This window comes from Melospiza georgiana, chromosome 11, assembly GCF_028018845.1.
Source record: "Melospiza georgiana isolate bMelGeo1 chromosome 11, bMelGeo1.pri, whole genome shotgun sequence".
NCBI classification, from domain to species: Eukaryota; Metazoa; Chordata; class Aves; order Passeriformes; family Passerellidae; genus Melospiza; species Melospiza georgiana.
The window spans coordinates 10,102,693-10,128,485 of record NC_080440.1 but is presented as its reverse complement, the minus strand read 5'-3'; the positions used below and the strand labels follow the sequence as shown (position 1 = coordinate 10,128,485).

The 25,793-nt window shown below is 43.3% G+C and overlaps 3 protein-coding genes across 4 annotated transcripts; 2 read left to right on the top strand and 1 right to left on the bottom strand.

The window, feature by feature from the left end:
• The first annotated feature begins 30 nt into the window (after positions 1-30).
• TMEM43 (transmembrane protein 43) lies at positions 31-11,548 on the top strand. The gene is made up of 12 exons (XM_058031684.1): positions 31-319; positions 1,442-1,594; positions 2,553-2,687; positions 3,423-3,517; positions 4,229-4,278; positions 5,645-5,714; positions 6,087-6,157; positions 6,323-6,444; positions 7,033-7,107; positions 7,188-7,289; positions 8,639-8,756; positions 9,695-11,548. Exons 1-12 carry the CDS (start codon positions 308-310, stop codon positions 9,895-9,897), a joined length of 1,206 nt encoding a protein of 401 aa, XP_057887667.1. The 5' UTR covers positions 31-307; the 3' UTR covers positions 9,898-11,548.
• XPC (XPC complex subunit, DNA damage recognition and repair factor) lies at positions 10,746-21,300 on the bottom strand. 2 transcript variants are annotated; one of them, XM_058031681.1, is made up of 16 exons: positions 21,162-21,300; positions 20,356-20,557; positions 20,030-20,163; positions 19,644-19,767; positions 19,057-19,141; positions 18,421-18,578; positions 18,109-18,229; positions 17,824-17,913; positions 16,483-17,409; positions 15,858-16,018; positions 15,538-15,619; positions 14,967-15,101; positions 14,304-14,473; positions 14,015-14,108; positions 13,718-13,807; positions 10,746-13,156 (listed from the first exon to the last, which is right to left on the bottom strand). In XM_058031681.1, exons 1-16 carry the CDS (start codon positions 21,268-21,270, stop codon positions 12,947-12,949), a joined length of 2,892 nt encoding a protein of 963 aa, XP_057887664.1. In that variant the 5' UTR covers positions 21,271-21,300; the 3' UTR covers positions 10,746-12,946. The 2 variants fall into 2 exon arrangements, with proteins under 2 accessions (XP_057887664.1, XP_057887665.1); XM_058031682.1 differs by lacking the exons at positions 10,746-13,156; positions 13,718-13,807 and having other exon boundaries at positions 14,050-14,137.
• A 57-nt stretch (positions 21,301-21,357) lies between these two features.
• LSM3 (LSM3 homolog, U6 small nuclear RNA and mRNA degradation associated) lies at positions 21,358-24,754 on the top strand. Its single transcript, XM_058032021.1, has 4 exons — positions 21,358-21,407; positions 22,808-22,918; positions 23,961-24,056; positions 24,343-24,754. The coding sequence occupies exons 1-4, from the start codon at positions 21,387-21,389 to the stop codon at positions 24,421-24,423; spliced, it is 309 nt and encodes a 102-aa protein (XP_057888004.1). The 5' UTR covers positions 21,358-21,386; the 3' UTR covers positions 24,424-24,754.
• The last annotated feature ends 1,039 nt before the right edge of the window (positions 24,755-25,793 follow it).

Sequence of the window (25,793 nt, the reverse complement as noted above, 5' to 3'; positions counted from 1 at the left end):
CCGGCCCCGAGGCGGCCGCTGACGCACCTCCTGCCGGCCACGGGGCTCCGCCAGGCCCGGCCCCGCCGCACTACAGCTCCCGCCTGCCCCGCGCCCGGCCGCAGGGCGGAGAGACAGGGAGGCGGGAAGGGAAGGAGGAAGGAAGGGCTTGCCCGCCGCGGCGGGAACTACGCGTCCCGGCGTGCGCCGCTGCGGGCGGGGAGCGGCTCGGGGGCGGGGGAGCCCTGAGGCGGATGAGGGCGAGGCTGGCGGTGCGCGGCTCTGGCGGTCTCTGAGTTGAGGTTCCAGGGGGAGTGAGAGGCTCAGGATGTCGAGGAATGTAAGTGCTGCTCGCTCCGGCCTCGCCGCTGCTCCGTGTGGTGTCCGCCCGGCTTGGCCCGCTCGCCCCCGATGTGCCCGGGCTGCGGCCAGGGCCCTGTGCCGGTCGCAGCCCGCCAGGCATCTCCAAATGAGCTAGATGAGAGGGACGGTGTGTGCTAATTTACTAAAAACTCGATGGGTGAAGGTGTGGGTGTTAATGTCTTTGAAATGGGTCTTAGTGCCTACTGACTTTGGGCAGCAGGTTGGTTGCCGAGCTGAGACAGCTTGGCTCCTGACACAGAAAGTGGCTCTGCACAAGCCTGAACTTCCGAACTTTGGGGTAAAACAGTAGGTTCAAATTGGGGGATATGTGGGAGGCGGTTCGGGAAGGCTCTGTCTACCTTTTGAGTAGCCAGTGGGTAAAGGAAAAGGGCAATATGCGGCTAGGAGCTCAGGATGAAAGGAGGCTGTGCCCTCCGAAACCTCGAGAGAGAAAACCCCAGGTGGACTCTCCCTCTATTCGAATAAAATTTCAGGACTTCTCTGTCTCCTCTATGCACACTGGCTTTTCGTAGCGTGATTTTCCGTGCACAGAGGAGTGCCATGCCCTGCCTTGGCTGCGTTGGATTTGGTAAATCCCCACAAGCTGTGTATGCACAGATAAACCCCTGGGCTCTCATGTTAGCCCTGTGCCTTGTTATGAGTTATTGTTACCCTGGATATAATTATTTTAGACTGTGCAGGCACTTTTTTTACTGGCGAGGTGAATCATAATTTGTTATTTATAGCAGTGTTTTAGCTGGTCAGGAATTCAGGGCTATTACTCATTTTGCCATGGCCTGAATGCAGGGCGTGGACTCCAAATACAGAACCTGGAGGCAGACCGAAGAAAGCTTGAACATGTAGAACCACTATAATAGAAATTGAGGTTTTTTTCTAGCAGGCTGGAGTTTTATTTATTGAATATGTTTCTGGTATCAAAAGTGTGGTAAGGCATTTAGTCAGTGTGGGAAAGTTTTGGTCCAAGGCAAGGGGTTCTGGGCTGTAGGACAGCAGTGCTAACAAAGCTGGAAGACTTGTTTTGAAACGGAATGCTTTCCCCTTTCACACCAATATTGCACTTTTGGTTTATTTTCAACAGTTCTCTGACCCAGGCAGCAGCAGAAAAGAGCATGTTAAAGTCACAAGTGAGCCCAAACCAGGGTTCCTGGAGCGGCTCAGTGAGACCTCTGGAGGCATGTTGATTGGACTTGTGACGTTTCTTCTGGCTTTCTACGTTCTTTTTACCAATGAAGTAAGTGCAATACTGTCAGTGTTTGTGCACAGCATTATTACTTGACCCACGAGAAGAGGAGGTTTGGTCTGGGGACCTGGTGCTTATGCTCGGGATATAACAGAAAAGTGAAATCACAGGCCACAGGTAGTATTGCTCTGGAACTAGGCAGAGACAGTAGCAGTGTGTGATAGAGATAAGCTCCAAAGCTTGTAAACTGATGATGAAACAGCCTGTGCTAAGAGGGTTGCATGAGCCAGCCCTCTTTTTTTCTTGAGATAACAAAAGGTCCTCATTTCTAGTGGTGTTATAATTACTTTAAAGAAATTCATACCCCATGTTGCAAAATTGGAGTAGTTATTTATTTGTTTTTTCTCAGTATTATTTCTTGGTTTTAGATACAATAAAAAAAAAAAGTAAGCCAGGAATCTTAAGACCCTACCATTGAAAACATACTTGTTTTAGTAATTTTTGAGTGGAGAGCAGAATTCTGTGGATTTTCACTTAGAGACTTCTTTTCATACCTCTACAAGAGGAAAAATAACTACTCCAAATTTTGATGACTTTGCAGAAAAAAAGCACATCAGGATATGATGGTGAGGCAGGGAAAACTTTTCCCAAGGAGCCAATATAGCTGTGTGGAAAATTAACTGTAATTTGTATCATTTTTGCAGTTATGCAGCAATGATGAACAAGGTAAGAGCTGCAGAGCAGTAAGTTTGGATTCATGTAGGAGGAATTTGGGTCTGTTTGAGAAGCTTAGTTGGTGTTAGTGGTCCTGCTGCCTGGCTGAGAAGTACTGCCCCAAACTGGCTCAGACAAAGAATGGAGAAGTAGAGGTTTGTTTCCAAAATATGCCTTGGGCTGAATATACAAGCATTCCTTGTGGTCATCAGTTCACTTGTCTGCTAACCTTGTTCACAAAATGCTGCTGTGATGTTGATTCTCCACAAGCTGATTTCTGTTTTCTTTGTTGCAGGGACGAGCTTTAAGGACAGCCAGGTCTCTTGATGAGGGGCTTTCTCTTGTGGTCCCTCTTGACAGCATCCACAGCATCTCTCAGCAGAATGAGGGGAGATTGGTGCACTTGGCTGGAGCTCTGAGTACATCTAAGGTAAATAAAATAGAATCTTGAAGATACAAGTATTTCAAACTTGGAGGGAAGGAAAAGTCTTCGCCAATTAAAGTTTTGTTTGATATCCAGGAAAAAAACATGGATTTTCTCCTCCTCTATGCATTGGCAGCTACCACTCAAGCTCTGGTTCTTGGCCTGGAATCAGGGAGATGCTGAATGGCCTTGCACTCCCTTCTTCAAGCCAAGTTCTAGCTGTGTTTACCCTCAAGCTGCCTTTCATGGATAATTTCAATTGCCATTTGTGTAGGGAACCTGTTGTGTGTTATGATATTGTTGAGTCTTCAGGCTCTTGCAGCACAGGAGCTCTGTAAGTTTTTACTTTTCAGTCGTGGTAACATTTTCCAGGGTTCACCATGGACATTGCTGAAGGTAACTCAGCACCTTCCAGCAAAACAGAATGTCCTGGTTTAAACACTGAGAACTGTAAACCCATAGTCAGCAGTTCTAGTTTCATTCTTCACTATGACAATAACTTTTGATTATGATTCTTCAGGTCACATTTGCCAGAGACATTCCTTTTTGTCTTTCAAACATTTATACTGTGTTCACCTGTGTGTGAGATAGTGCTAGCTGTGAGATATGTAAATAGTAACAGTGAGATATGTAAATATTAACAGTGAGATATGTAAATAGTTTCAGTAGGAAAAGTACAGTGTTTGAGGCTGTGAGGTACAGCATTTAGACTCACTTGTGTTTTCTTTAATTTTTGCACAGCCTTTGTTTGACCCCAGCTATGGGCTCTCCATCCAAGCTGTCAAACTTAAGCGTAATGTGGAAATGTACCAGTGGGTTGAATATGAAGACTCAAAGTAAGTGAAAGTAATCTTTAAAAGTAGTTTGAGGCTGTTGTGTTACCAGGATCCTATCACAATTTTTTCTTTCCTTATAGCAAAGGGAAAAATAAAATCCAAATTAAAAAAACCCTCTTCATAGCAAGAGAATTCTAGAGCTCTTGGATTTTTTTTTCATTTAGAGAATCACTTTAATTTCCTTGAGAAATTAAAGTGCTCTGCTAATAGTTGCAACCCAAATAGGGAAAACCTTCTTGCTATTGCTAATATTCCACTGATGCTAGTATGTATTATGTAGGTGTGACTGCACAGAATTTATATTCCAAATGTCTTTCATGTCATATAAAAAAAAGGCCAGAGGTAGTGAAGGTGTGAAAAATGATTTCTCAGTTTTAGCATGCTTATGGTGCAGCATCTGTTAGAGACTTGATTTGGCCAGTTTATCTCACTGTATTTAATTGTGGTTGTTCCTCATCAATCTAGTTAGCACCTCCTTGTACAAAATAAGGGAATAAAAAGGCTGTGGCTGTTGAGCATTTGCGTACAGTTTTCTCCTGGTACAGAAAAATCTCTGTCTTCAGAACAGGTAGTTCAGAGAAGAGTTAGATGATGTAAAAGTCTGTGTTGCCAGAGATCTGTCTGTGCATTTCATTGGTGAAGTGTGTTCTGCCCTGAGCAGGGGTGTGTGTGCACTGGTTTGGTTCTCATCCCAGCCCTTTTTCTCTGCAGGGAATATGAGGAGGATGGTGAGATTAAGAAAGAGACAAAGTATTCATACAGTAAGTTGATCAACAGAAAGTCCCTTTTATGCATGTAACTTTGAGCTTTTGTTTGTGTGTGTATTTTGATTTTTATTCCCTGAGGTAACCGAGGTGAAAGGAGATGTGTTGTCAGCAAGCAAGGGCTACAGAAAATCTGAGTCTTGCTTTGAAACCCCTAAAAGTTCAGAAGAACATCCAGGGATAGGATGCTTCAGAAATAGGGCCCATAAGGCCCTCAATGACCAGTAATGGGAGCATGTTTGAAGCTCTACCTAAGATTACACTTCAGACACGGAGTAATTGGGAATATGTCAGCTGTGAGCAGAGGAGAATAGACAGGGAAAAGCAGGTTAGCCCAGCCTGTAAGGGAGCCTGTTGAGAACCTGTTTAGATGTTGATACCAGCCAGTGAAAACCACCAGCACCTTCTGATGTGCCCTGTGGCTTTTGCCAAGTGCTTTTTTGGCAGGAGCAGAGCTGAGTGCATTGTTCTGATCTACCCAGTGGCAGAAAAGCACTCTGAGTCATTGTGTGTTTGGAGATTGGTCTCTGTGCTTCATTTAGCTCTGATCAAAGCACATGGATGTGTAGCGTGGGCGTGCAGCAGTTTCTGGGTGTGATCATATAAAACTGCTCAGCTGAGTGAAGCATGGGGACCCTGTGCCATGGAGGTACATGAGGGGCAAAGCTGCTGGTTGTGAGCCATGAAAAACAGGCTCGCAGTGATAGGGAACAAGAAGAAATGCCATCTAAAAAATCAGCTGTCCTCTCAAGATTGATGGATTCTGTCCCAAAAATGTCTATGTATGCCAGCCATGGACCCACACAGCTGCTTGATTACTCTCCCCTCAGCAGGACTGGGCAAGAAATTGGGAATAACAGGAGTGAAGGACAGGTTGAAAGAAATATAAGGAGATGGGTTTCCAATTACAAACAGACTCTCCTTAGGGAAATTTTATGATCAATAAAAATAAATATTTAATTACTGACATGTGTATTGGCAAATCACATTTGGACTCAACCTTTCCTGGGCTCAAGTTCACTCCAGACTCCTCTCCCTTTGCCCCCTGCTCCTTGTTATCACAAAGCCAGTTTATTCCCAAAGAGCGGAGCCAGGAATCAAAGCCTGATCATGGAAGATGCCAAAAAAAAAAAAAAAGCTGAGCAAAGTTGAGTTACAATTTAATCCCAAAAATACCTTTTTTCACCCTAAATTCTGCCATTCCCTGCTAACATGCTAGAGGGAGGGATTTGTGTATCAGTACAATGACAGACATTGATGTCAACAGTATTACTAAAAGTGTAACCTAGAACTAAATGATTGAGAGGTGTCTTCAGTAACTGAGATCTGAGTGTCCTTTACTCAACCTTATCATTCTGTGTAGATACAGAGTGGAAATCAGAAGTTGTGAACAGCAGAAACTTTGATCGAGAAATTGGACACAAAAACCCGAGGTGAGGCACCATCTGGCACAATCCCCCTGAACTCTGTCACTGGATCTGAGCAAATATGAAAGCTAAATGACTGATTTCATAACAGAATACAGTAAATGGAAACTGCTGCTCTTTTGGTAGTTGGGAGAATGAAGGCATAAAGAACTTAGAGCAGCTCCAAGAGTGATGCCTTAACTTATTTTTATGGCTCCAGCAGTATACAGTCTAGACAGTCTCTTGATGGATTTGTTTTCACATCATGACAGTCATTTAGCTCTTTGAGTTTCTCCTGATATTTACCACAGTACCTTTTCTGTTCTATATGTTACATACTGCAAATCAAGAGTTTGATCATAATTCTGGGACTAATCAGGGACTCTCTCTGTTCCTCAGTGCCATGGCTGTGGAGTCTTTCACTGCTGTTTCTCCTAACGTCCAGGTTGGCAGCTTTGTTCTTTCCAAGGGTAAGGGTTGTTTTGTACTGGCTTTGTGTCTGCTGTTGCATCAGCAGTGGACTTTGGTTCTTTCCACAATAGCTGTCATGTCAAGTGATAATCAGGAAGCCAGCCAGCAAATTGGCCATTCCAGGTTAGACACTGGGCCTCAGCTTGGTGCTTTGTTCTGCTTAGGTCTCGTGGATAGAATTGATGATTTCAAGCAGCTGAGCTTGTCACACCTGGAGGATCCCCATGCTGATGTTACCCGAAGAGAAAATTATTTCTATCACAGTGACAACCCCAGGCGTCCAGAGGTAAGATGGGAAAGATAAACTAAAGCAGTGATTACCTGTGTGTGAAAAAGAAATTGGGGCATGTCTTATTTCTGTTGAAATGTATAGAAAATGGAGTGCAGACCATCACATAGGATGACTCCCTTAGTGCAGCCCTAGGGAATGAGTGCTTCTCTTGCAGAAAGCTTCCAGTTCACTTCTTTATACTCTGTTTTCATGAGTCTGCTGTGCTTTTAGGGATGGTGCTGGGAGGTGGGTTCCACCTCAGCCTTGCTGGATTGAGGAGTACAAACAACTTGTTGTCACATTGTGCTGCCTGCCCTGTTTTGCCAAAAGATGGAATGATGAGGGATGAACAAAGCATATCATGTGCTCCTGCAGCTTAATCAGAGGGGATATTACAAAACAACATTTCAGCTCTCATGTTTCAGTGGCCAGCTAGCCCTGAAAAAAGGACAGCTTGGAAATCATTCTGGCTATCTCTTGCTTGACATAAATGTTCAGAAAAAGTCTTGATAAATAAAGGATGTTCCTGTGCTCAGTTGTCTTTCCTGTGATTCCCCTTTGTAAAACAATCTTTCTTGACTTCCAATCTTCTCTTGTTTGTAGGTGGGAGACCTTCGTGTCTCTTTCTTCTATGCAGGTCTGAGTGAAGATGATCCCCATTTGGGCTCTGCTGACAGGGTGAGTCTTCAGCTGTTTCTGTATTTTGCAACTCTGTTCCCACCTCAGAAACCAGTAAATATTTTTCCCTCTCTGCCAAGGTGACTGTGATTGCTCGGCAGCGAGGTGATCAGCTGGTTCCATATCATACCAAGTCTGGAGATGTTCTGGAGATTCTGTACCCTGGGGACCTCTCTGTGGAGGTGAGATACCACATTCTTCTAGTGAGGGGTTAAAACTTGAGGTGGTAGTGCAGAAGCAGCAGAAGATGAAGCTCTTACTCTCCTTCAGACCTGCTCCAGAGGAGGAGATACTCATATAAACATTGGCTTCTCTGTCTCTTTCTTGGACAACAGGTTGTAGCCTGTGTTTGCTTCCAGGTTTCTGCACATTCTGGCTGTTTTCTTGAAAGATTGTTTCTGTGCCCTCTCATTTTGTTTTTATTTGCTCCTTGATTGTTTCCCACATACACATGAAAGCACATGCTTTTGAACAGGTCACATGTAAAAATAGTAAAAATCAGGGTTTAGTTAAATAAACCATTAGAGTTATTCTCTCTTCAGCTCCTAATAACAGGAGTTTAGGCTTGTTTGAAATGTTTATTACTGTTCTGGCTGAGAAAGAACCTTCAGGCAGAGCATTATGCTTCAATAAATCCTGCATGCTCCAGCAATTTGGTGATTCATTTACTTCTTTTAGTAGGTTTGTTTCCGTTAATGATTGTTCCATGCCCTGCTGCAAAGAAAAGCAGATGTCAGGAGTTTACAGGTGCTCCCAAAAGCAGTTAGAAAACCTTTGTTCTGACTTGAAAGAGTAGCAGCAGAATCAACCTTCTGCTGTAAGCTCCAAATCTTCATTAGACAGAATTCTGTTTCATTGAAAATGAACTGGTTACAAATAAATAATACATTGAGTACTTGTATGTGCAAATAGTCAGTCAGTCTTACACATCTCTTACCATTTAGTGCTTTCTAATGTCCCAGCCATCTTCATGTGAACATTTTGTTGAGCCAGAGGATCACACAGCCCATCTTGAAAAGAATCTTAATCAGATTTTGTGCAAAGAGATGTTTTACTTTGCCTCATGAAATGCACACATACCTTTTAGGTTTCTTCCCTGTATCCAGCTTGCTCTCTTTCACACCTTTCCCTCAGCCATCAGTGGATATTATTGCCTCTTCTCTCTTCCTTCAGAGTGAAGTCAGACTCTTCCTTCCTTATGACAGTTACTTATTAGTGTCTTATTTTCCACAGGAAGGAGAATGTGTCCAATTTCAGCAATACCTGGGTGCTTTCTGCCTGTGTTGAATGGTGCTTTTTAGGTTGTTTTAATTATGAGAAGTGCCAGTTTCCCCCATGCTGCACTGTTCAGTCTATTGCAGTGTACTGCCATACTGCACAGACCTTGCAGAATGAGCTGCAATGTATTTTCTGCAAGAGAAATTGTACTCCTAAAATGCTCTTAGCTCTTCTTGGCTCATAATGTAGTGGAATTAAGAGGATCTTGAAAAAGAACAAGAAATAGGCTGCGTGTGGTGGTGTTTGCTTTCAGGAGGTGTTTCAGAAGGAGCAGGAGGGTAACACCATGAAGACCTGGGCCCTCCGTGCAGCTGGCTGGCTCTCAATGTTTGTGGGTATCAGCTTGATGACCAGGATCTTTTACACATTAGGTAAGTTTTTCACAGACTGGTAAAATGATCTAGGAACAAGATCATGGCCTCTAGGGAGTTAATTCATTTGGAGATCAGGAGAAATCTGTTTTGAACTCAGATTTTGTTTGATCTGAAAAGTCACTGCAGGTAAACAGGACCACAAAACCAAGTGGATGCTTTGTGAACATTACCAAAACCCCACACAAATAACTTTTACCAGTCTCAGAAGATCCCAGCCCAGTACTTACCAAAATAAAAAGCTGAGGCATGTGTTGGGCTGATTCTTTCAAATCTAACTCAAGGTGCTGCAGTACAAATACTTTCTGCACCCACACACAACTGGTCTCCCCAACAAGTCCTAATCAGCAGTTGTATTGAAATATGTTTTTGTGTCTGGTTATTCTACGCTATTGTAAACAAACAGCAAAAAAAGTTTTTGTTTATTCTTTCAATATAGAAAATGCTGGAGTAAAACCAGAAGAACAATGCCTCAAACTTGCATAAACTTCAGACATCAAAGATATCATTCACTTTGTAGATGTGAACCTTTTTTTTTTTTTCTGATTTATTTATCCATATACATGCTGCTCCAAAATTTATTATTGCCAGAAAGGAATTCTTGTACTAGCAGCTTGTACCATTTGCGCTAGACTTGCTCTATAGCTGCAGGGTTGTCTGTCTCCTCTGCCTCTCAAGCCTTGGACAAATCTTCAGACTTCATTTTGGATTACTTACTGTGTAAGAGATGAGGATAGCATTGCCTTATATGTTTAGCTGTTGCTTAATGATCAAGTGTCTTGATGATGCTCTGCTGAAGTGCCTAATCCAGTCTGGATAAATAATTTGAGTCTGTCTTGTGATTTCAGCTGTTAGGGTGCACATCCTAGGCATGAATCAGACTTCTTTTTAAACTCACCTTGCCAACTGCTGCATGCCATGTTTCATTCTCCCTGCAGTGGACTGGTTTCCCGTGGTGAGGGAGCTGGTGAGCGTTGGCCTGAAGGTGTTTGCAGTGTGTGTGGCCAGCTCGCTGTCCCTGCTGACCATCTCCGTGGGCTGGCTCTTCTACCGCCCGCTCTGGGCCCTGCTCCTGATGCTGCTCTCTGCTGTCCCCATCCTGGTGGCCAGGACCCGTGTTCTGCCCAAGAAGCAGCAGTGACAAGGAGGTGCTGTGGTCTTGAGCTGAGTCCTGGTTAGAACCTTCCCAAGTGCATTTCTGCCTGGTTCCTGCAGCAAGCTTACAGCAAATCACAGCTCAGCAGCGAGCACTGAAAGCTGGGGAGGGGGCTTGGGTGGGATTATTGGTACATGTTATCCACAGGACTATAGGATGCTGTTTGTGGGAAGTCAGTGACACCAGCTTTGGGGAAAAAAGCATTTTAGGTGTGGGTATTGATGGTAAGTTAGTGAACAAGCAGATTTATACCTCTTACTGCTTAGTAATTCCCCCTGATTTGAGAACTGGCAAGTCCTTGCTGTGTGGGGCGCCTTGTGTATTTGGGAGAAAGTGCCAGCCGCATCCCATGGACTCTGGTTACATGTCCTTGGGAAATGCATGTGCCTGCCTGCCTCTGACAAACCCTCCCTCTGCTGCCTTTCCTGGTTTGCACAGTCAGGAACACTCCTTTGGCTGGTGTGTTTGACAGTGCATGTGTTCAAAGGGAAAACATAGCTTAGGTGAATTTCACAGAATACTCATGTAAACTCTGCTTTTGGACTGAGGATTTTCAAAGTCATTGATGCAATGAGTGGCCAGGTTAGCAGTGCTCTGAGGTAGTGCAGATTTATCAGGACACATTGATTTCCCCCATGTTTTAAGTGTCTGAACTTGGCTTTGGTTAAGCATCCAAAATGATAGCCTGGACTATATCAGAACTGTTTCAAAAAATTCACTTCAAATTGCACTTAAAGGGGTACTCACAGGTCATTCACATGTAAATAAAAAACCTACTGCCTTGGAACAACATTGACTTTTATAACTGAATGTGTAGTCTAAAATAGTTGGGGTTTTTTTTGCTGTGTATACTGTTCCTTTCTTTAATTTCACTTAGTAAGGACAATGAACATACTCTGTGAAATTAAGTAATGGAAACATTTTTGCCTTATTAGTTTTCATAGATTTTAGTAGCCTAAATTGGTAGTTTTGTATCTTGTTAGAGGAATGCTTTGTAGTGTTGTGATGGCTCATGTTTATCTGCTGTAACCAGTACTTGAGGTTAGAGACACCCTAAAGTCTCTCCAGCAAACTAGAGTCTGGCTTCCAGATGGAGCCCCCTACACTACTGTTTTGGAGTTTTTGTAAATATACACAGTTCAGTACAAAAGTAATGTTTTCTATTATGACATCTACTTATGACCATCAGAGGAGTGTTCTCTGTACCAAAGGAATTTGACTTGAACATACACAGAAGTAAACATTTGCTAGAAATGATATTGAAATAGAAATCTGAGTTAGAAATCATAAATGTTTTGAGAATTTGTAATGACTTTTTTTAGTCCTAATTACTTTCATTCTTTTGGTATTTGAATAGTCAGTTTGGTCTCCCAGCTCTGTCTTGGTAAAACGAGCAGGGAGTGAAAGGGCAGGTACAGGAGCTGGCCTGGTGTGTGGCAGTGGTGCTGCTCAGAACACCTGCTCATGCTCCAGCAGTCAGGAACTGTGCTCCACAGGGGAGAGAAGCTGTTCTTGAACTGCTGCTGTTTTGCCCATGATGCAGAATACTGACCAGCATTACTTATTGGAAATGAAGTGACAATTTTCTACTGAAGTGCTGAGCTTTTGTATATTTAATAAAATACTGTTTTCCAAAGGTTGGTCTGTAGGTTTTTTTACTAAATTCAAGTATTGCATGTTTTATATCCAGGAATAATGTAACGTCCAGGTAGTTTGTAGCTTCCACAAGAACTAGTTTCCTATTGTTGGGTTTTATTTTCCTGCAGATATTTCTGGTTTGGGAAGCTGCTCTCTGGTCTGTGTACTGCTGCCAGCCTGACATGGATTTATTCCCCATTACTGACCAAAGAAGTCAAGTCACTTCCTTGCCTCTCTAAGATAATTGGAAAAATATAATGGTTCAACCTGACTGTTACAGCCCCTTGTATTTTAAGGAAACTGGGAGTTACCTGTGTATTCCAAAAACAGACAACATACTATTTCTTTCAAACTTTATTTTGATCTACAAATACAGTACAAAAATAGATTTTCTTCTGAACATAGTTACATGAAAGCCATTTTCTTACATCTCCTACTCTGTGACAATGTCTAAATTATTTTTCCCTCCATTTTTGAAGAGACTGTGTCAGTGGTCTTTAGATACATACTGCCAAAGACAGATCAGTATTTCTACTACAAAAGTGCAATAAAAGCTTATGTAGATTTAATATTCCTCTCTCAACAGATTTTTAATGCTATGGTACTGGATCGCAAGAATTCTGTGGTTCTAGTGAATTTTGTTCCATCAGTGAGATTTAGCCAGTTTTATGTGTTTTGCTCCAGAAAAGGATCTTGATAAGCAACAGAAGCAAATATATATATATTCACATTGCTTAAGAAGACATATTGAAGCCTAAGCTGGTAATAAGGACAGGGCTTCTCCCTTCCACAGCACAAGATTTCTGAGAGCAAATAAAGATGGCTCAAAAGCCAAACTTACATTACAAAATGCAATACTCTTTAGAAAATACTAATTCTTCCATATTCTGATTTTTGGGGTTTGTTTTAGACCTCAAAGGAAGTGTTTCCCCCTTGAGACAGGCCAGAACTCTACCTCACCACTGATTTGGGTAAGCTATGGATCAAAGCAGGCATCAGCATTCCTTTGGCCACCTCTCTGCAGACATAAAAAGCAGCTGGATGCTTCAGTTCTGAGCAAGCAGGAAAAATGAAAACAAGAAAAATGGGAAATGAGACTGTTGATGACAGGAGTGCCTCAGGAAACTCAACTATTAGTGCTGAGTGATACAAAAGAGAGCAAAAACCCCAACAAAGCAAAGTGATCTTGGGAGGTGCAAGGTCCAAGGACAAAAGGAAGAATCTGATACCCAAGTGATACCTGTGATCTCAAAGGAAACTGGACACTGAATTAGGTTGGTCCCTGCCTGCTCAGAAATACAAGTGCAGAGGAAGAGCCCAAGGCCCTAACTGGTAAAGGATACTTTTATAATGACTATGTTTCCTGCACCTGAGAACACCAAAGAAAAGCTTGTGATCACAATTTCTCAAAAGGGAACAACTGAGCTGCTTCTCCTCTCTTTTCTCGCTTGCTCTTTTTGGTTTTTATCTCTTCTTGTTTCTCCAGCTGGCGGTTCTGGGGCCAATACATGGCTGTGTTCCCCACTGTGCTCTCTGAGCTCGGAGCTCCTTCTTCATCAGAGGAGAATCCCCCTCCTTTCTCTGTCTCAGGTGCTGATGGCTCAGTCTGGAAAAAACAGGTGTGAAAATCAGAAAGTCACTCTAAAAATCACTTGTAACTGCCCCTTTCTAAAAGGGCTTGTCTTTGGTCACAGTGACAATGAGTGGCCTTACAAGACGTTGGTTGCTCTGGTTTGGACTTTCCACCCAAAGTGCTTATATTTCTCATCACTAAACATTCTTGCAACACAAGCATTTTTGACAACAGAAGAGTAAAACCAATCTGTTTTTAAAAGATCAGGCTTTTCATCTTCTTGCAAAAAATTTAAGAACTAAAACATCTAGCTAAAAGAAAAAGTGCCCTACTCTCCATCTGTTAGCTACATGCTTAGCTTAGAGGAATAAATCTAGGAAGATGCAAGACAAAACAGAAAACAGTAATAAAATTAAAAGCATTCATTCCTTTTTAAACAGTAACAAATCTCTGATGAACATGATGACCACACTGAACTTCTGGCCCAGCTTTTTTGACTAGCTGAAGACTTTTGAGCAACTACAGTCTGGGAATTTTATTCTACAGTTAAAATAACCTGTAGAAAAAGAAATTACTAATAGAAATGCAGGATACCTTGATGGAGTAGCGTTGCTTCAGTCTCTCTCTGATGAGAAGTCCTTTTGTCAGCAGCTTCCAATTCCCCAGAGCTCTTTTCTCACGTTTCTGTGGGGGATTGTTATGGGAAAGGGAAAAATTTACTACTGTGAGTTTCAATGTATCTATGCACACAGAATAGGAAAGCTTTAGGATTTTTAAACTGTCATCAAAAAAGCCTCGTGCTTGTTGCTTACACAGCCCACTCTGTTTGACTGCCCACTTTCAGTGAAATTTACTTTGTAACAGTAAGGAAGCTGCAAAAATAATTCTCACCTCCTTCTCCTTCTTTTCTATTTCTGCTTGTTCATTCTCCCAGGCAGCAACAAGGACTTCTTTATACTCCTCACACACCACATAGCCATCAGTACTAGGAAGGAGAACACAATCCTCTGTCAGCTGTAAGAAGGCAAAAGAAAGGGAGCAAATGTCTGCTGACCCAGCCCAAAAGCTACTGTCTGTCTCAAAGGATCTACAACAGCTCCCATGTTCCCTTTAACACAAGATACACAAATTCTGCAGGACATCAACATCTGACAGGTGCAACAAAGCAGCTTTTACATACACTGGGTGTGAGTAGCCTCCATGAAAATCAAATCCAGTGATGGCTTGAGCACAGTCAATGTTCAACTTCCGTGCCACTCTGTTGAGGTTTGGCAGTTTTAGCTGCACACAGCCCACAGGTAACATGGATGGCAAGAAGAGATACACATTTCCATATTCATTCCGAGGAACCTGTTATGGCAAGATTAAAGAGAGATGGTGATAATCCTGCTTTCTGGAGAGAGGTGAAAATACCTGCTGCAACTCAGGGACTCTCCCCTCCTGGCCTGCTATATTCCACTCCAGTACTCAATCAATATTCACATGACGAGGTAGATTTTAGCTGCACGGTTATCTCCTAGCAATGTCCTCTGCCCAAGCTTTGCTACTCAGGCTGTAATGCAGAGAATTAGCAAGGCAAAACATGGGCTAGGAAGATCAGATCAACAAAATGTTGACTTTAGCAGTCTGCAATCACAACCTTTCAAGTGAGTACTTGTGAGAGAAAGCCTCAGTAAAGTTTTGCCTATTTCCTCCTGTGAACATTCACCTCTGAACTCTTAATCCCGAATCCAGATATTACTGACTGATCTCACGTCTGAAACGTACAACTTCTGGATCAACAAAGCCCAGAGCTCCACACAAACCCCTTCCTTTAGCAGCAGCCCTCTGCTTTCCCAGCTACCTTTCCATCCACTGCTATGGGAGGCTGATACTCCTCTGTCTGCCAGCGGCCGAACAGCGCCAGGTCCTCCCGGTCCCGGTTGGCCGGCTCTGCCAGGCGCGCCTTCCTCGCCCGGTTGGAAAATCCTTTCACCATCTGCAAATACAACAGCCAGGCCTGGAACATCACAAGAAGCTGGCAGTGGTTTCAGGTTTTCCTAGGACACCAAAGGAGAAGGTTCTGGGAGAGGAGAAATGCTATTTCCTAGCTTCAATATCCATTGCCTATAAATGACAACTCTTGGCACCTGTAAGCAACAGGCAGAGATCCAGCAGTGCACATAAAACACTGGGATGCCTCTGGAGAAGGTGAAAAGGGAGCAGTTCTGCCAGATACCCTTGGGGTGGGAAAAAAACAAAGCTGGGCTTTGGGCAGGATGTAGGAACTGCAGGCACAGCAGGCAGACAGACAGTACAGCTACCACAAACCATGCAAGCACATGTGAAATCTAAAGACAACAAAAACCAAAACAGAACTGAGCTTGAGCTTTAGCGGGCAGATGGATTGCACAGGACAAGTCAAACTCCCTTACCTTGTAAGGCACTTCTCCAATCCTCACCACTCGAGCTTGCTTCAGCCAAGTGTCCCTGGAGTGCAGCGTGTGTATACAGTCTCTGAAAAGGCCAGAAAGAAGCAAATGTAAGAGTTTTCAAGTCATCCCTAACAGATCCACAATAAACTTATATTAGGAATAATAAAAAAGCTGTATCTTAATGATACACAAATGCTGTCAGAGCAGCTAAGTGCCTCACCTGCTTATGCATGAGGCCTGAGACTACTGCTGATACCATCATGCAAATTAGCTCTCCAGTTACAGAGATCACAGATGCAAGTGATATTTAACTCACTCACCTGGAGTAGACAGCCTCTCCCCTGCAGTACCCCAAGACAGCAGCTGTCTCAGGATAGATGGCCTGGAATTTCAAGAGGTGCCTCTTCAGTGCATAGAGAGGGTGGTTTTTGTACTCTCCAATTGCTGTTGGTAGAGGTTGATCTTGAAGCTTCACTTGAAACTGTAAGAATTATACAGAAAAGAGTAATTTCACAACTTTTTCACCACCCTCTGTAAGAAAATAAGAATGAACCAAAGAAAAAAAAATGCCAGAAACTTAGCAGAGGAGCCAACAGACCAAAACACTCTTGCTGCAAATAAGTACTTAGATGTGTACCCTGACCTATGTACTTCAAAAACTATCTCTGAGAAGAGTAATGCTAAACACTACACAAACTTCACTAGTAAGTTTCCAGCACAAGCTGTGCAGTACTTCTGCTATGCAAACTTGTCTGAACAACCTCCATCATTTCATATTATTTCAATTTACCACTGCATGTTCCCTTATATTCAATCTCAACATTTCAAGTTCAAATACAAATCTCCTTCCTCATGGAAAGAGACTTCTAATGCTTTTTGCCTGAATGAGGATCCAGGGACTGGACTCCTGGCACTACATGCCCTGAACAATCTACTGCCATTTACCTCATTTTCTTCCTTCTTGTCTCTCTCCACATAGGGACTTTCATAGGGTTGCAGTGTCTCTTCCCACCACTCTGGGTCCACACGGCTCTTCCTTGTTGAGGTCATCCACACTGGGTCATATCTTTGTGTCACATCCCTGACACTCCCATCGTTGTCAAACCCCACAACGTAGAAAAGTGGCTTTGTGGCATGTGCAAAGCACAGCTGGGGCTGGCCCACATTGCCATGAACACAGTCTACACAAACCCACTTGTCCTCGGGCTCAAGGAAAACCTCCAGCCACTGGTCTGTGCCCATGGCTTTCCTCACTTCCTGCTGTCCTTCATCCTCATCACTAGAAATGATTTTGTTTCTCTTCTTCTTTGCTTGAGGCAAGGCTGGAGTTGTACTTTTTGCTGACTTAGCTCCACACAAATTTTCTAATTGCCTTGTTTCACAAGTCTCAGTTTTTGACCTTTTCACAGCTGTCAGTTTTAAATTCTGGGAGGCCTGTGAGCTTCTCCTCCTCTTAGGGACACTTTCAAAATCCTCATCAGAGACATCACTCTCCTCCTCTGAAAGCTCAAAGTCCGAAGCACTGCCCTCATCACTTCCACTCTCTTCCTTGTAACACACTTTGGAGGCCACTCGTCTCCGGCGGTCATTCTTGGGCCTGACTGGCACATCTTTTTCTGCTGGACTGCTCTCATTCTTTGATTCCTTCTGCTCCTGGCTACCTTTAGTCAGCTTTGACTTTTGTGTCTTTTTGGCCTGGACAGTTTTGGGTTTCTTTGGCTCATTGTTGTTTTCTTTGCTCTCTGAGGATTTCTCATCCTGCTTGGCTTTTTTGCAGGGGCACGCTTTTGCCACAGCTTTGGGTGTTGTGGCAAAACTCTCCTGTCCCTCAGAGGTGCTGCTGTGAGACAGCCTCTTGGATGAGCTCTTTCCCTGCAGGGAAACAGGCCAGGTCACTTTTATCACCACAGCTAAGAATATGGTAAAAAAAAGACTGAAATCAGCCCAAGGTTCATGCAGATCTAAGGTTGGCAGACACAGTCAATTCATTTGAAAACTTCAGGCAACAGGCTGCAGAGAGGTGTACTCATGCAGCAAGAGTTGCCATGTAAGTTTTAAAGAAATTTAAACCCACTGAAACGTTAAGAAATCTTTGCTGAAACACAGAAATTAGTGGCTTTTTTAAAGAAGAAAATTAAAAATTAAGGATGTGCACTTTCTGCAATGTAGACAGAACCTTGGTTCATGCAGTAAGTGATTCACTGTAAGCTATAATAGCCAGAAAGTTTTTTTAATCCTACTAAATCAGTGACCTATTCCTTATTCCACACAAACAACAAAAACTACCTTTGGTCTTGTCTCCTTGAGAGGAATAGGCTGAAAAGACAGCACGAGGCGACACAGCAGTTGTAAAGCTCGCAGAATAATTAAAAATATCTGCAAAACAATTTAAATTGAGTCATTTAATCACAGGAGATCTCGAGATAAAAATACAATAAAAATAAAAAGCTGCAGAATCACTTAAGTCCCCAATCTGCTTTCTTCAAATCCACTCCTCCCAACACTTTGTGTATGACACAGCATCCGAACTCACCAACCAACCAACCAACCCTGCACTTCCCAGTCTCTTACATGAACAAGCTCCTCCTCATCCTGTGCAGCATAGATGGCAAACCTCCTCTCCAGTGTTGACTGAAGGGGCTCTCCTTTTTCAGTGGAAAGCTCATCATTGACAGTGAAGGTTCCAACAAACCTGAAATACAAGACACCTGCTTATTATCCAGTGTTTGTGACTGTCTTCTTAAACTTGAGTTCACCCTCTCCTTCTCTAAAAAGGACAGCCCCGCTCACCCTTGTACACAAAATTTTAAAAACCCTTTTGCTAGTTACAGTTACCCTTCTCCCTGAACCCTTGCTCTACATGCCATCAGAAGGGAGTTTTACCATTTCACCAAGTTGGAAAGGTAGACAAGGCCCACTTGGCCTGCAGGCACCTGGGTGAAGCGTGCGGGGACGATGGACAGAGCGATGGCGAGGAGATCTGGCTGGCTGCAGATCCTGTTCCTGTAGAAACCATTTGCCAATAAACACAGCAAGTGAACCTGAGAGAGAAGAGTTTAAAAGTGAGTTCACAAGAGATTTTCCTTATTGGAACTACTGCCCATGGTAAAGCAAAGAATATTTCACTGCTCCTTTTAACAGAGGTGACAATGAAGCCTCCCAAGCACTCTCAGTGCTGTCTTCAGAAGACAGCAAAGCACTGAAGTTTTTGCAAGTGTCTCCTGCTCTACACATCTGGCAGTTTAATCCCAACAGAATGAGAAGATATCCCTCTATGGAGAAATATACATCCTACTCACATATTATTTGAGTCAGAATTTTACTAACACAGGCACTGGTGTTTCCAATTCACAGTTTAAGAGGAAGCTTAATGAGCATCTGTCAGGACTACAGATTCTTTATTTTTTCACTTCTAGCCATTCTAACTATTTTATAAAAATTAGTTTCTTTTGATTACAAATCAGTTCAGACACCTTTATGCTCAATTTCTTCCCTGCCATGCTTCACTGTGACAAATACCTTGTGTGTGTCCTCACGAACCTCCTTGCTGAAACGTTTCATCATTCTCCGAAGGTACATCTCAAACTCAGCTTTTCTTTTTTCTCTGCAGAAGATTACAAAATAAAGGGATGTTATGGGATTTCTGTGGACCTGCCTTTCTTGATTCCTGAACTGGGTCAGCTCACAAAGAGAATCCATCCCAGAGAATCTTCTGTGCACATTTAAGGAAAGGTTTAGTGACAGGCTAAGTGAACAGGCTGTTAAGGGTTTGCAATAACACAATGTCATTCACCCACAGCTCTCCTTGCAGAGATCTCCTGCTGTCCCTTCAGGGAAATGGAGACAGTAAAACACAATGGAGTTATACACTTGATTTTCAAGGAAGCTGAAAAGCCTCCTCCATTCCTGCCAACTTCCACTGAAGATTTTTGGTAGAGCTGTCAGTGTGTAAACTGTTCTTCATCCCACAACCCTCCATCACTCCAACTATTGAGTCTGTACCAAGTAGAGATTTTCACCTGAACACAGCAAGTCAGTGACAGTCAAGACTTGGAGTATTTTTAACTTCAGCCTTTAGCAGCCCTCCACCACCTCCCTGTTCTTACCTCCTCTCTCTTTTCTTCGCCTGCTCTGGGGTTTCAATCTCTATCTCGACAGGATTGCTTGGCAGCCCCACTGATGGAAGAGCAGCAGCTTCTTCTAACTTATCTGTAGCAGGTTCCTGAAGTTCTGTAAAATAAAATATTAAATAATAAGTAACCATGGAATAGATTACCAGGGAAGACTGATGATTGGATAAAACCTATGTTTTCCTTCTCAAGTGTTCAAACAAGTTTAAATAGAACACATCCAGTAACTGTGAGCTCTTGGATCTTCCATAACACCGTGTGTGCTAAGTTATTTCAAATAACTGTGGGATGCTGGACACCTGCTGTTGAAGAATCACAAGCACTTAAAAAGTGCTTAACATGAAAAAATATGCAATTGTTACCTTCCACATCCTCCCACTCATCTTCACTTTCATCATCATCATCATCACTGTCAGTATTGTCTTCATCCATCTCTTTTTTAACAGGAGATTCTGTCTCTAATTTCATCTCCTTCTGAGGATGCTTCAGTGAGTCACTGTTAAAATCATCAAAACAGTGGTAGCATCAGGAAACAGAGGTGCTTGTTTATCAAAGACTAAAAATAGGGAAATAAATCAAGCATGACCTCTGCATCAGTAACAACAGACTGAGTATTTGACAATCAAATCACAGAAAGAAATAATAATAACAAAAAGGTCTTATAGACTTGAACGATAAAAAAATTCACCTGCATGTTTCCTCTTTGATACAATTCTCTTTATTTCTAGCATTCTTTTTACTTTCTTTTACTTGTGATTTTGCCTCTTCTCGTTTTGAAGGTTTGGAAGGTTTTGCTGAGTTGGAAACTTCAGTATCACAATCATCTCCCTTTTTCCTAGCTGGAGCTTTTGAGGTCTTTTTTATACTGGGCTTTTTCTCTTCAAAATCATCTGCACGTGACAAAAGAAATTAAGATTAATGTTAAAGGATGGAGTTTCATCTCCATGGCAAACTGAAACAACATCTCCAGGGACTTCATTAGAGGCAGCTTCAGAAGAACGAGAGCACTCTCAATGCTGAGGATGTCATTGTTTACAAATAGGCAGGACGTGAACAGTGAGACTATCTGGAGAGAAATACTTACGTAACTCACAAGAAGTACTTAAAGACTCCTGTAGTCCTACCGATGGAGTCGGCAGAAAACCAAGCATCGTGCCTGCCACTCACAACAACTTATCACGGCGTGACTCTGCTCAGGAGAGCGCGGCCGAGATGAAACAACCAGCAGCACGGGCTGCTCAGCCTTTGCAACGTGCGGGGCCGCCTCAAACGGGTTTAACGCCCAGGATCTGGGGCACTGATCCCACCACAGATAACAAACACAGCCGATAATACAGCCGATAACCCAGCCGATAACACAGCCGATAACAGTCGCTCTCCAGCCCGGCGTGCCGTCCTTCCCGAGGTGCGCTGTCCCCGACCCCGCGGCCGGAGCGGCCCGAGAGGCGGCGGTGGCGCAGCTCCGGCCCGCCGCGACCTCCCTACCGCACTCACCCTCCTCCTCCTCCTGCTCCTGCTCCTCCTTCTCCTCCTTTGGCAGCCTCCCGGAGCGCCTCTTTTTGGCGGCCGCGGGCCGCGGCGATGCTCGGCGCTTTCTGGCCATGGCGCTGCAGGCTCGGGCAGCTCCGGCCCGGCCCCGCTCTACGGAGGGGAGGGAAGGGAAGGGGAAGGGGCCGGGCCATAAAGTCTCGCGGGCGGGCACGGGAGGCGGTTTGAAAGATGGCGGATGAGGTGGACCAGGTGAGCGGCTCTCGGCTCTTTCAGCTTTTTCGGCGGCTGCAGGGGAGGCAGCTCCGGGCTGCGCGGCCGGGCCGGGCCGGGCCGGGCACGGCCGGGTCCCCCGTGAGGCGCGGCCCCGGGAGCGCTTCCCGTGCGAGGGGAAGTTCCCGCTCGGCCGCGGGGCTTGTGTCGCTGCCGGGGCGCGGGCAGGGCTCGCTGCGGGCCCGCTGACCCCGGGCACTGCCCGGGGAGGGAAAGGGGAAAAGCTGCCGAGGGCAATGCGCTGGGTTCTGAAGGACGGGGGTAGCTAGAACGGAAATATGGGATATATATGACATATGGAAGATCTGGAGAAGGTCCTCACCCTTTTTTAGTTGCGATCCTCGCAGTGCGCCTTTCTCACACCACGGGGCCTCAGGCCGCTGTGTGTTGGGGTTTCACGGCAGCCTCGGGGCCCAGCGAGGGCTCGGCAGCGGGGAATGTGCGGGGCAGGGTGCCTGAGAGCCTCTGAGTGTGTGCCCGTGTTAAAAATAGCTTAGAAGCTGTTGCAAAATAGTTAATAGATCGTTAAGCACGTACTGTTAGTTTGGTCGTGGTAAAAGAGGTTAAAAGAGTAGTTATAAGAAATAGGGTACTCAACGTACCTCAGTAAAATGCAGCACCCCCCAAGCGAAATAAGCCAGCCTGGACAGAACTGTAATGGGCTAATCAACCGCCTTAAACCTTCATGCAAATGAAGAATCAAAAAGATATCAACCCAAAGGGATAAAAAACAGGATAAAAAGGGGCTTCTGACCCGCTGAATGTGTGCCTCTCCATCTGGGACATCGCTGCTGAAAAGAAGCCCCAGCACCAGCGCTGCAGCACCCTTGACAGGAACGCTCCTGCTCGGCCCACGGGCCCCCTTGCTTTAGGCTTTTCTTTTTCTCATAATAAATGCTGAAATCACTTTAGTACTGAGAGCCTGCTCCCATTTTTATCACCCGGGAACTGCCCTGTGCCGGCACCACTGTCAGCATGGGTTTGGCTGGTTCAGCTGCACCGTGCCATGGCACAGCTGTGCTGCTGGTTCCTGCAGTGTAAACTGTGGCTGCTGGTAGGAAAAAGAGTTCACAGAGTTAGAAAATGGATTGTGTTAGAAGGGACCCTAAGGATCATCTCGTTCAATCCCCCTGTGTGTGAAGAATGATTTGCTGCAGACAACTGAAATCTTTTGACTCACATTGCTCAGGGCTGGTAAGTGTCAGTGGAGTGGTAAATCAGCACCACTCAGGTTCACCAGGATGTGATGGAATGATTTGAAGTATTTGCACCTGTGTTTTCACTCCTTTGTTTTCTGTGTCTCACAAAAATTGAGGAATGGAAAAGTTCACCAGCTTCTTCTGTACAAATAATGCTTTTGTTTATTTTTATTTTTTTAGCAACAAACAACAAATACTGTAGAGGAGCCACTTGATCTCATCAGACTCAGTCTAGATGAGCGAATCTATGTCAAAATGAGGAATGACAGAGAGCTTAGAGGCAGATTACATGTAAGTAAAACTTTAACAACATTGTCATGCTCATTCAGCTAAGCACTGGGCAGGCTGTTAAACAAATTTACCTGTAATATTCCACTGGTTGTTGAAAAAAATAGTTTTAAACATGAGTAATTGCATTTCATGCTTGAAAATGCAGAAGTGGTTGGAGGAAGTAGCTTAAGAATTGTCTTAGTTGCCATAACTGTAATGTGATTGGTGAAAAAATCTCATTTCCTCAGTACTTTGTCAGCTGTTAACTGCTTCCTGAGAAAATCAAGAGATGTATTTTGTTTTTCTTATCTCCTGAATGATACCAAGCAACTGATTTCACTGCTTTTGGCTTCTATTTCTCTGTGAAATAAGCAATAATGCTGCAGGCCTCTTCATGTGATGTACCCTGAGGCCTTTTCTAGACTGAGGTCATCATTATCATACAAGAATCCCTGAAGGCACACCCTGGGAGGTGTGATGGGACAGGTGCTCAGCTGGGTTCTCAGATTCTTGCTTTCTGTTAAGTCAGAGTGCTGTGCTCTGCTGGGGAAGAGAACCAGTTATCCCGTGAGTTAACTGGGCCTCATCTCCTTTGGAAACACAAAGATAATGAGGGTTCCATGAGGGACACATGTAGTTTGCAATTTATTTTTGTAAGGATTCTGGGACATGTGTTCAAGGTTTTGTAGCACTGTATGAGAAGCAGCTTTCATACCCTGTAAGTTGCCCCAGGAAATCAATTCCAGGAGGCTGGACTGGCAGCAGTGTGGAGCTGCTTTAGTGTTAACAAAGTCTGTTTGTCTCTGAGGTCTTGTAAGTGCTCTCACAGAATGCTTCAGAGCTGTTTCCTGCAGGTGTTTCATTAAATGTAAATGTCATGCATTCTTTTTCCTGCTGCAGAGTTCTCATTTGTTTATGTTTGTTGAGTTGTAACTAGAACTGATAGTGCTGTGTTTTGGTCAGACTAAACTGTTTATGTCTGAGAGTCTTGCTAAAATTCTCATTTTAATAAACTCATGTTTGAAGTTTGGAAAATATAGTAAACTAAACTTAATTTCTACAGGCATATGATCAGCACTTAAATATGATTTTGGGTGATGTGGAAGAAACTGTGACTACAATAGAAATTGATGAAGAAACCTATGAAGAGATTTATAAAGTAAGGACTAAAAAAGGAGTTAATTTATCCTCACAGGTTTTTTTTTTATTTAAAACTACACTGTGTTATATTGTTAAAGTAGTTATTGCTGACTGTTTTTTGAACCAAGCTCTAACAGGATTTGGACAAACTGTTACGAAAGTACACAGGACATCTAGAGACTTGGTGTTGATTGTTTTGATCTCTTTAGCTTGCCAGAACATTGAGTGTTTGTTGGAGTTGTTTCAGGTGTGTTTTTATGACATGAATGTTTTTTAAATGTAAACTTCTCTTTCCTTCTTCACAGTCTACCAAGAGGAATATTCCCATGCTCTTTGTCAGAGGGGATGGCGTTGTGCTTGTAGCTCCTCCACTGAGGGTTGGTTGAAGCAACAAAGGACTTAACCTTCTTGGAAAGTTCCAGACTTTTGGACAGTGGTTCATGTTTCAATCATGTCTCAAAATTCTGTAAATGTTTTTTATAGGATATTTTTGTCAGTTCTTTTGAAAAGGGGAGGGGAAGGGGAACCAGTTTGTCTTGCAGAAAGTACATTTCAATTGAAGCAGTGTAAAATCCCACTTGATCTCAGAATTAATGTAAACTGCTGTAAATTGCATTCCTTGTCACATTCAGTAAAAGAATCCCTAATTTTTTTTCTATCTTGGCAGTAGCACTGTCTTTTTTTTGTTGTTTTAAATAAATTTTGGTTTGTCTTTGAGGTTTGATTTGTCATGTTTTTTGTGTTGGTGGGGGTCTGTGTTCTTCCTTAGAGCTAGTGCTTTTTTAGATTATAGTATCAGCCTCACAGTCAAAGAAAGCAATATCTTCAGTGGGGTGTTTTAACTTCTGTCCTTACTAATACCCAAGTCTTGCAGATTACTGGTTTTGGGGACAACACTACATCAATCAATGTGATTTATGGCTCTGTGTTCAAATTTGTGATGTGTATCCTCATTGTAGGGAAATGGTGTTTATATGAATCTTCCACCTAAGATGAAGATGGGCTTCAGTGCAATGTTTTCAGATATTTTCATTGTGGCTCTGTTAACAGTTGCAGTTTGCAAGGCCATAAGTAGAGACTGAGGTTGTTGCTCACATGCTGTTGAGTTGCCTGCTGCATTCATTTCCCACTGTTTGTACCATGTTTCAGCTCTTGAAGACATGAAATTCTGCTGGATGCCTAAGGATGCTCATAAATTATCTGTAGTGAAGGTGCACTAGGACCTGAACAAAGCTCTTTTTTAATGCATACTTTCTCATGCCCACCTTGTTTGCAGTTTACTTTCCTTCTTGTATGAAAAAAGGGGACATTCTGCTATAATTATGTTTTAGAGTTATATGAGAGATGTAGGTCTCCACTTCCTACAAAGCTTGACTTTTGATTTCAACTTAATTATTTAGGTTCTCTGTAGGGTTAGCAAAAGCAGCTTACTCTGGCACTTTCTCCTACAGTTAGAAATCTTCATAAAAGGCTGTAGCTTGAGGCAGTGCTGAGGAATTCAAGGTCTGCCAATAATTTTTTTTCTCCATTCCTTTTTGTACTTGAATTTTTGTATTGGAGGACTGACATGATACTCAAAATGCTGTCAAATCAGGAATTTCTACCTTAATCAATTTTAGAATTCATATCTGTTAATAACACTGGTAGAGTCTGAGAATGACAAAGGATGTGAGTCCCACACATACCCTTTACCTGAGCCATATTTGCCAGCATAACACAGTTATCTGTATGTACAATATTTTTATATCACAGGATA